The 10775-nt window shown below is 56.1% G+C and overlaps 1 protein-coding gene across 1 annotated transcript; it reads right to left on the reverse strand.

The window, feature by feature from the left end:
- Positions 1 to 243: 243 nt before the first annotated feature.
- On the reverse strand, positions 244 to 10453 carry LOC119106212 (cytochrome b5). Its single transcript, XM_037229818.1, has 5 exons — positions 10292 to 10453; positions 5943 to 6080; positions 3157 to 3285; positions 2421 to 2485; positions 244 to 746 (listed from the first exon to the last, which is right to left on the reverse strand). The coding sequence occupies exons 2-5, from the start codon at positions 6057 to 6059 to the stop codon at positions 674 to 676; spliced, it is 384 nt and encodes a 127-aa protein (XP_037085713.1). The 5' UTR covers positions 6060 to 6080; positions 10292 to 10453; the 3' UTR covers positions 244 to 673.
- Positions 10454 to 10775: the final 322 nt, after the last annotated feature.

Consider the following 10775-nt stretch of genomic DNA (forward strand, 5'->3'; position numbering starts at 1 on the left):
AAGGCTCGGTTCTGATGCCTGGCGGAGACGAGGGACGGTGGGGGGCGAGACGTAATGATTGCGACACTTGCATACGTATGCACTGAAATGTGATATCTTCGGCACGTGGAAGTCTGTGCCACTTATCTCAAGTAAACCTGCGATATCTTGAGATCTCAGCCCGCGGAAGGAGCGCCACGTGCGGTGCTGGCTGCCGCACCGCGAAGTGTCGAGGCGTTTGACAGCTGGCCGTTCACCCGGAGCGGAGCGCGCGGCGCACATTGAGTTTGTTTATTGTCGTTTTCCACACTCATGCATGTACAAACACGAACGCGTCACAGATATCCCACAGTGCCGACACTGGAAAAAATATTTGCCACGGTGCGGGTGTGCGTGCGTGGTGTCATACAAAGCACCGGCTCCACGAGAGCAGTTCAGGCCTGGTCCTTCGATTGCACCTTCTTAATTCACCCAGCAGCCACGACATCGACTAGCGCCTTCTGCCCCGCAACCGCGCTACACCACAGCGCTCGCAGGAATGCAGTGCTCGCCCGGGCGCCTCTCTCCCGCCGCGAGCCAGCGACGTCCCGGACCGGCGGCGGCGCCAGCGTCCGGCGCCTCTCCTCCCCGCCGGCGGCCTGCCCCGCTGCAGGGCTGCGCTGCGTGCGGCGGCGCCGCGGTCGGCGGGCGGTGCTTACGCCCCGTAGTACCGGTACAGCAGAGCCGCCAGCAGCACCGCGCCCAGCGGCAGCAGCCACGTCACCAGGCTGCAACAGGCGGCGGCGGGTGACGTCACCGGGACCTGCCTGCTGGGTGACGTCACCGGGACCTGCCTGCTGGGTGACGTCACCGGGACGCTGAACTCGCCGTCACGCAGGCGCCGCTCCTCTCAGCGGCGAACACGGAGCGGGTCACATCCGGGGAGAACACAACGTTTTAGGTAGGTTCGACCAAACCCATGGCCCTCTGAGGTGATCAGGTGAAGCCGCGCCGCTGGGGCCGAGCTGACGACGGCAGGAGAGGCGACAGCAAAATGATGCAGGTCACCATAGACAATCCGTTCATTCTCGGCAAACACGTGCAAGGCCAACTCAGCCGCGTGCAGACAATGATGTTCCCTTGTGGTGTCGCCTACTTCGGCGGCACAGATACCCCATATCGATACTTTACAAGACAACTATGCGTTCCACCCACGCGTTCCATGACGTGTGGGTGCAGTGGTTTCGTCAAGGCGGGTCGGCACGATTAGGAGTTTTTGTGCTTGGTGCCTCGCGGGCGCCCCGGAGGCCGTTCAGCCGCGGACGCGTGTACAAACACGCCGGCGGGCGGTCATCAGCGCCAGACGGCGGCCCGATCAGGGACAGCTGGTCCGGCCACCTGACCAGCCCGTTCGGCCGATTACCGGGAGCGACCCCGGCCGGGCGGCGGTCCGCGGGGGCGGCCGGCCGGTCACCTACCGCGGCCACCGGCGAGGAGAGGCGAGGAGAGGAGAGGAGAGGACCGGACGGCGCGGCGGCGGGCCGGCCGGTCACCTACCGCGGCCACTGGCGAGGAGAGGCGGGGAGAGGAGAGGACCGGACGGGGCGGCGGCGGGCCGGCCGGCCGCTACTGCTGGCCACAGCAGCGTGAGGCGTCCACCGGCTCGGTGTCGTCCGGCTCCGCCGGGCTGGCCGGACATAGCGACGCCGGTCACACGCTGGAGAACCGGCCCCGGCCGCCGGGTCAGACCGGACTCCGCCGCCGGGTCAGACCGGACTCCGCCGCCGGGTCAGGCCCAGCCCCGGCCGCCAGGTCAGGCCCGGCCCCGGCCGCCAGGTCTGACCCAGCCCCGGCCGCCAGGTCAGGCCCGCCCCCGCCGCCGGGTCAGACCAGGCCCCGCCCGCCAGATCAGGGTCACAGCAGGTCACGGCTATCCGCGGTCAGAGTCCAGAGAGGCAGTGGCGGGCTGGCAGGGATCAGGAGAGCACGCGTACGCAGGGCGCAGGCCCGCACGGAATTACAGTCCGCGGGTCCACTCCCAGGCCACGAAGGCACAGGTGACGGTTCACTCAAAGGTCACAGAGACACCGGTCGCGAATCCAACCACATAGCACATACGGCCGACTGCCGGGGTCCGCCTCCACACATATGAGAGGGGTCCATCGGTCCCCGACTCGGCCAGGGTCACCACCCCCCAACCGCTGGATGATCCGGTGTCATGGCTGGGAGGTTCACCCAACTGGCACGGGGCTATCTTAGCAAACGATCGTATAGTGTTCGCCATCCTAGCAACGCTTATAGCGATACCTTGCTTGCCATACATTACCAATGATCTTACTTGTCTTGCCTATGTCATTAGCTGTCTTATACCGCCTCTTTACCAGGCGTTTCAAAGGGGGTAAGCTATCGCCGATGACGTCACTGAGCGTCGCCGTGACGTCACGGGGTTATTTTTCACTCACCCGGCACCGGAGCTCTCCGGGCCGGACCAGGTGAGCGTGCTCGGCTTCGTGGTCTTCTGGTCCGCCTGCCGACACCGCGGCACAGGGGTCAGTGGGGTCGCACGAGAGGTCAGAGGGTTCGCACGAGAGGCCAGGGGGTCGCACGAGAGATGACAGGGGCCGCACGTGAGGTCAGGCCACCGGTGGTTGGAAGCGGCTGGGCGCCGACCTATCACATCACTACCTTGACACAGGCCTCACAAACACGCACTGCAGCTTTGTCAGCGGTGATTTCACGTGGGCTGAAATCGCGTCTTGCAGTCAGCATTCCGTGAACGGACGAATCGCGGGACACCGACAAGAAGGGGCGGCGAGCTGAGGCGGCTGACGACGCCGGCCCGTATGCTACAGAAGCGGGCTAGTCACCCGACAAGGGGGTCTCATACCTTCGCCAGCTGCTCAGCGTCGCACTCGCTCAGCACCTCACAGCTGCCGGCGGGCTATGATGCTGGCTGCACGCTTATAAGGGCAGCTTATGGTACGCACAAAACGAGGAGCCGGCGCCGTTTGACAGCACGCATTAACTGTTACAACACCCGGTACCGACAATACCATTACAGCGATGAGAGGGGGAGAGCGGGGGAGAGAGCAGCCTCGACATCGTCTCTCTCCCTGCCACGCCAGTGAGTGGGACTACGGTGAGGCCGCTCCGCCGGGTCGCCACCGCCCGTCCCCGGCCAGGTCCGCAGAGTCGCACCTCAGCCAGCTCGCCGATCTCGAACTCCTTCATCATCTCGCGGGCATCGGTGGAGTGGCCGACGTCCTCGAAGTTCTCGGTGGCCTCCTTGCCGGCCATGTCCCGCAGCACCTCCTCGCCGCCCGGGTGCTGGCGAACAGAAGAGCGCGAGCCTTTGAGCGCCTCGTCCCAGCTAACGTATTCGCTGCCTAAGAGTGAATCCAATTAGAGAGCGGAACCGTGGGCTTCACAAGTGGAAATACGAGCACAGTTTAGTTGATCGTATTGGGTGTCATTTATCATCAACAAACGTGTTCCAGTGTCCCGGCGCTGACCCTTCCTGACATACCGACCTATCCAGAGATAGGTCGAGTCCCTGCCCCGTACGGTCAAAGTCAACCAGAGGTCATGCCAGGACGACACGTCCTTTCACGGGTCATGCTTTACGCTACCAGTAGCACGCATGCCATAAAGCAGGCAATCACTTCACTTGTAAAGCATTTCACACGAACGGTACGCCTGGGAAGTGCAGAGAAACAGCTTATTTCAAGGATAGCACCGATCGGAGAGCATAAAAGACAGTATCAACGGCACACACATGACTGCAGTTCTGCTGGCTCGTTTCGGTGTTCCGGTCGTATTTACTGACACCAGACACCCTGCACAAAAAGCGTCCTTCGTCCGCGCTATCGACGCGTAAAGCTGGCGCACCAGGCTTTCATAAGAAGCCAGATCCCCCCGACGGTGGCCGAGTCCCGGCATTTGCAGATGACCGAGTCGGAGCGTGAATCACCAATTGTGCAACATTAGAACTGGCCCGGCTCCAGCGAGACGGCAAGTGCTCCATAAAGCTGCTAGGTCGTCGGGTGCGGCAGCGGCGACAGTGCGCCGGGCTCTACAGTCCAGCAGCGCGCGCCATCTCGGCCAGTGCTCCATAAAGCCACCAGGTCGTCGGGCGCGGCAGCGGCGACGGCACGCCGGACCCTCAAGCCCAGCAGCGCGCACTCGTGACCGGAACAGCTCGGCTCCACGTACAGACGCGTCACGTCATGTAAACACTGGCGCCTGGCGACCACCAGCGTCGGTCCGGGCGCCGCGGCGCCTCCGCCTCTGCCGCCCCCCCCCCCTCCCCCCTCTCGTCCCGCCCGGCAGGTAATAGCCGACACACATCCGTCAGCCCCCCCAGCCCCCACCCCCACCCACATCCCCGCGCAGAGAACGGGCCAGCTGCCACGCCGGCCAACTGCCGGGTCGCTAATGACCTAATGACCCCGCCCGGCGACACGTCGCGCACCGCAGCCGACGCGTCGGGCCACGGCGGCCGACTGAACACAACGCCCGGTCGGCCGGGGTTCAGTCTGGGTGGGCCAGACGGGCAGGGTCGATCTAGTGTCCATGAGCCGCCGCGCTGTTGCCAGACAGCCTCAGCGACCGTCTGGCAACACGTGATGCCGACCCAGCAGAAGCGTCACCACAAAAAGGGAACAACTTGCCCATGGTGTTGATGAAACCGATGCCATTTTACCCTCACGCCCCTGTCTTCCATAATTTATGCAAAGCCATATATCAGGAGTTCGTGAACTTGAAATTGTTCCTGCTGGCAGCAGCTGATTGGACGTCATAAGAAATGTACCGGAGCTCCAACGAGCCACAACCCTTCGCTTCATGTTCACCTCCCATTGTGGTACCGCCCACCACCTTCTGCTGTAATTCGGCCGACTCATGGCCTAATTCGGTGAGAATGCGCCACGGCGAATGCATTTTCGATGATATTCAAAAGCCCTGCCAAACATCGCTCGAGGCCACCGACGCCGGTCCCATCAGATCCGAAGTCTCCGAGACTGGCTGCACCACTGGCGCTGTCACAACTCCGCCGACTCGACGTCGGCGCAGCGACAACGGCGGCGGCTTCGAGTGGCGTCCGCCGGTGCCGCACACGACCGCTGCAGCCCGCCAGCCCGGGGCGCCCGCGCGTGCCGCGGCCGGCCGCCGCCCCGCGGCCAGCGCAGTCCCACACGGCACGTTACAAGACCGTGATTAGTTACAGACTGAGCCAGACATCGCCGTTATGCGGGGATCTCCGTAAGCTGCTCGGCAAGCGAGGAAACGGGCTTTGCGATGCGGCCCGAATCAAGAGGCTCAGCTCAAGCCGCGAGTGGCGCACCGACATGGAGCACGCGTCCTCGGCCACCGCAGTCCGACACAGTACGTTACAAGACCGTCCTTGGTTACAGACCGGGCCAGACATCGCCGTAATACGGGGTTCTCCGTAAACTACTCGGCAAGTGAGGAAACGGGCTTTGCGATGCGGCCTGAGTCAAGACGCTCAGCTCCAGCTGCGGGTAGCGTGCCGAGAAAGAGCCACGCGTCCTCAGCCAGTGTCCGGACGGCAGGCAGCATGCGGCCCTCAGAAGGCCACGCGCAGTCCGCATGCTACGCGACACAGTCAGGGGAAGGCTGCGAACGCGCCACCAGACCGCCGGGATAGTGAGACCTATGGCAGCTGCCCGGTTCGGCGATGGGTCGCCATCACCCCGTTGTGCGCCACCCTCCTCAACGCACCGTTCGCAGCTGTATCAGCTACTGCCTGAGGGTCCGATTCTTTAATTCGCCGGGCGTTTTCAGAAACGCACTCGCAACTTATCACCAAGAATAATAAGAATAGAGTAAGACGCTTGTGCACGCAAGATTACCGTGGACACGTTAAAATGATTACCGTAAAAAATGTAACTTCCAATCCACGCCCCCCCTCCCCCCCCCCCCCGCCCACCATCACTCCGTAGTACTCCATCCACTGCGGCTCTTACCTCGTCCATGAACTTGGTGACATCGTACACACGATTGTGGATGATCATCCAGATATCAGGGTCCCCGGTGTGCTGCTGCACCTCCTTCAACGAGAACACTTTCTTCTCCGAACCCATGCCGCTTGATGTGCTCGCAGTCTGTGAAGACACACACCACACTGAGAACGAGCCACGCCACACCGCGCAGACAGCGCCCAGCCAGCTTTGAGCTGGCAGCCTTTTTATAGAATATTCACTTTCAGCCTTACTTCCGAATACATTACATCAGTGGTTTCACACTACGACGACCGCGTACGCACTGCCCACCGGGGGGTTGCGTGCACAATAAAACCAACAAGCCACGTAGTGCAACTTCGGTCCAATTGACGGTTTTTCGTCGGCCATGTTACGCGTACAGGACCTCGAGCCGGGGATCCTGCCGCAGCATCACAGCCCGGCTGTCCCGCAAGACTCCAGGGTGCACTACAAGCGTGAGTGACCGGCGGGTCGGTGCGAGAAACTGTGGGCCCGTTCGTCGTCACAATCTTAAAAATCTGTTCCAAACCATCACGCCGCTCCATTCCTTACTTAAGGCAGTGTGTGAATGGCAGCCCGACCACCGACAGCACCAGGCGGCGATCCAATCCAACATAGCCAAAACAGCTGACCACAATCACAGCTGGACCAGGAGCACAACACGTCAAGCCAGGCACGTGACCAGAACGTGGCCCAATGCATGGTGTGACGTAGTACAGTACATGGGTGTGAGCGACTATATCATCTAATGAGTCCAGCTGGCACCTAAAGCACAGGAACCTACTGTCAGCACCAAGCTCAACAACACCGGCTTTAAAAGAAACTTGCTGAGTTCAGACTAGGCTCGGTTTCATTCGCAAGGTTGTTAGCCGCGATCTTTCAAAGAAGCCCGGTCAAAATGGAACAGCAAGCATTGATCCCCCTCCCCCTCCCCCCAACAGTAACGGAAGACTTTTGACTTGACCCGAAAGGGGCCAACACTGGGTCGGGTCTACGCTTCACGCCTGACCCCGGTTATCGCCCGAACCGGTGTAGTCTCGATCCAGATCAGTGAGTTTACACGGTGCGGCTGTTGGCTGACAGCCAGGGAGCCTTGGTGTGAGAGTCGAGCCACGAGGCGACGCAGAATCTACCGTCGAGTCCTTACGAGTACTGAGTGTGCAAACCATACTTGTGAAGATAACTCAATATTTTCCAAGGCAGAAATGCCTATCTTACAACCCTTAAAAACCGGCCCAAACCCCATAAGCTGAAAGCCACTCGCTATCTGCGCTTGTCTGGAATGACCTGCGGTCGGTGGCAGCTGTCGTGCTAAAGATCAGCTGATATCAGAGGGCAGGATGGACCGTGCCGAGCATTGCCCGTTAAACTTACATCGCGAAATTCTGCCATCCAACCGAAATTTCACGTCCTGGTGGTAAGGATCGTGGTTATGCAACAAGCATTGCTTGGCGTGATGTACAGCCACATAAGTCCATTCATTCAAGAGGTTTGCACTATTTTTTAACCGAAAACTATTGTTAGTGGTGTCAGTCAAATGTCTACTGTAAACATGCCCTAAAATAAGTTAGTATTATTGAATTAACTTTAAACAAACCTACATCTGCTAATAAGCAGATCAAAAACATCAGAAGATCTAAAGCTGGAAATATGTTAGGCATGTACGCCCTATGCAGGCAACACATCAACCAGCATCTCCCGGGTTTCATTTAAAGGAACATAAGTCAATAGTGTGTGATATGGTGTGGAAGACAAAACAGCAAACATTGGCAGCAATTCAGCCTTTGAGGTAATCTCTGTTAGCCTAAGAAAGCTGGGCTCATCTCTAGCTATCAGTATATAAAAATCATCACATTTTTTAGGTAATTTATATTGGCTCATCTTATCTTAATAGGCTTCAGATGTTGAAACATTCTTTTACCCGAATTTCTTATTCTCACCGAGCTGACAACTAGCAATAGGCGCTCAAAAGTATTAAAAACATACTGATAGATAACTTAAAATACAACTGGCTTAAAGGAGGGCCAGAGTTACTTTAACTTACTTTGCCTCAACTTATCGTGATCGGGAATTGTAACAGACCACTTGGTCCGTCGGTCCCGGTCTCCTCAGGCTGCCCGTCCGGTAACCAAACATTCTCAAATTATGGGTAGATTCAGTGCGGAATGTCATGATTAATGTCCGCCCAATGCATATCAAGCCTAGACTTTAACTGTTCAAATGACGTTTACGGTATGACCGGGTGTGGAGGAGCGCTCCGATCGTTCACGACCCACGTGCTGAGCCAGATACGACGGAGTTTTTTTTAGCTTCCATCGATGTTTTCTTGCCACCTCCGAGTCGTGTCTTGTCAGGAACTCCTCTTCCAACAGCGACATACCTCCGTGAAACAGCTGATACGCTGTAACCATGTCTCCCATGCGACGACGTTAGTACAGCGAGGGTAAATGGAGGGGTCTGAGCCTCTCAGCGACCGGTGCCTCACTTCGTGAGCAAGACGCGTAGCGTCTATTCTTTGTTTGTCTATGCTATGTTTTAATACTTGTCGAGCCCTTTTCGGCGGGCTCGACCGCGATTTCGGCACCGTTCAAGAAGCAGGTCAGTCTCAGGTTACAGTTCCTGATATGCATTACTTTGTACTTTGTTGCATTACAGGGTAGCAGTCACTCCTCTGACTGCCTGACCAGGGCGTCGAGGTCGACCTGTCGAGGGGACTCAGTCAGAGGCTCGGGACACAACAGTTTATATCGGTGTCATCCGCGAACACGCTGACCACGCTTCGCACTTGATCTGATAGGTCGTTCATGAAGATTATGAGTAGCAATGGTCCAAGCACTGATCCTTGTGGAATGCCGCTGACGACGTCCACCCAATCCGATTTCAAGCCCTGGACCCACACTTTCTTCATCCGTGGATAAGGAAAACCCTGATTGGGTGCAGCAAGTTACCTCTCACACCTTGAGCATGGAGTTTGGGGAGCAGACAGATATGAAGCACAGAATCAAAGGCTTTGCTGAAGTCCAGGTAAGCTACATCCACCAGCTCCCCATCCTCTACTGCAGCACTCCAATCTCTCAAGACTTCTAATAGCTGGGTGATACAGGACTGCTTTGGGAGAAACTGATTTCTTTGCCACTATCTGGGTAGATGTCTACATCATCCAGAAATGGTCCATTAAAGTTGCAAGGCATCACAGGCATGGCACTACACCCTTCATCAATAAAAATAATGGCAAAAAAAAATGTGAAAAAACATTATGCTTTCCTTTGTTGCTGCTAGTCAGCAATCCATCACCATCAAGGTCTTCTACCCTGCATCTTGTGCATAGTCTTGAGTTGGCATGCCTCCAAAAAGCCTTGGGGTTCCACTTGAGGTTTACTACTAGTTTCATCTCAAACTCTTTCCAAATATATCTGGTCAGCTTCCCTAGGTCATTCTGACATAATCTTTATATATTCATCTTCAATGCATGACCCTTGGGATCATGTGCACATTCTTTGTTGGTCTTGTCCTTTTCTCAACAGATCTATTCACAGAGAGACAAAGTAGTCCTACTCTTGAAGAAGGGTAACTGACAGTCCCCTGTGAGCTATCACCCAGTGAGTCTTACTGCCATTCCCTCCAACACTATTCACTATAGAGCAATTATACAAAAATGAGCTAGGAGGAGTGACTGAACAGTCAATAAGTAAAAAGCCGCCTACAACATATACCAACAAATTGCTGCCTCCCTGGATTATATCTCTGGGGGGGGGGGGGGGGGATGGAGCCATTCAGTTGAACAAGAAACTACACACTAACTCAGAAATGCCTTGCCACACTTCAATCTGGTTGGATGTGGTAGAGCCAACACAGTTGCAGCTATATGCAGCACAGCTGCAGCTACATGTCCTGCATAGCAGCCCTATAGCTGCAACAGGTTAAGCACACATGTGCCGTACCATAAATACATGAGCTCACAACTTGGTGTACTAATTTAAGCTCAAGAAGAGCCAACTGCTCAACCACATATGATGCTGGAGAAAATATCAGCCAAAAACGTCCCAATGTTTCTCCAAATAGCAGCACTACATCTTTGTGAGCTGGCCGGCCTGAGACAGTGTTTCAGCGCACGCGAGCGCTGGTTCAGCGCGCTTAACGCGCGCGGGCTTAAGGCACAGTGGGTGGTTTTAGAGCGGACTGGCATGGAGCATGATCCAGATATACCTAGAAAAAACTATAAACAAGGCGATGAAGTAGTTCGGGATCATCCGAGTATGCAGGGACGAAGTCTCGTACGCTGCACAGTGACACTTCTTCCGATGAACATCTTTAAAAGGATAAAAGGGACTCACCGATTACGCCGATTACTCAACCGAAATGCAAAACTCCTGCCAAGTGTTCGCAGGGATTTCAGCCACGCACGAACAGATGAATCCTTTTCCGCACAATGGCAGACACACCCGCCCCCGCACGACCACCTCTCTCTACCAGAACCAAATCCCTCATGAACTGGGAGCCAGAACTGCACCCAGACTGTTTTGTTCTTCTATTTCGTCACACAGCCTCTACTTTTGTCCCTTAAAGGCCAGAGCAAAGACAATTGAAAGCAAGACATATATCATATGATGTCATCAAAGTTTACAAAAACATCTGTTTTTTGTCACTAAGTAGATGGATCAAAAATTGTTCTACATAAATTCAGAGCAAATCTCAAAATTTGTATATTGCACTTGTAGTTCAAGCTGCTAAATCTAGTTATGACGACACTATTTAGCTTATGCAAGGATTTGGATATAATCTAGCGTGAGAGGCAAATACTAACCTGTTTACAGCCAG

Source organism: Pollicipes pollicipes, unplaced genomic scaffold (genome assembly GCF_011947565.3).
Source record: "Pollicipes pollicipes isolate AB1234 unplaced genomic scaffold, Ppol_2.1 Scaffold_6138;HRSCAF=7277_pilon_pilon_pilon, whole genome shotgun sequence".
NCBI classification, from domain to species: Eukaryota; Metazoa; Arthropoda; class Thecostraca; order Pollicipedomorpha; family Pollicipedidae; genus Pollicipes; species Pollicipes pollicipes.

Bases quoted from the DNA above. Each gene is read 5' to 3' on its own strand.
- LOC119106212 (XM_037229818.1), bottom strand. From the start codon at position 6,059: ATGGGTTCGGAGAAGAAAGTGTTCTCGTTGAAGGAGGTGCAGCAGCAC. The intron at 3,286-5,942 runs GTAAGAGCCGCA...TCTGTTCGCCAG, and splicing joins TCACCAAGTTCATGGACGAG to CACCCGGGCGGCGAGGAGGT. The intron at 747-2,420 runs GTGAGTGAAAAA...CGCCTGTTGCAG, and splicing joins CCGGAGAGCTCCGGTGCCGG to CCTGGTGACGTGGCTGCTGC.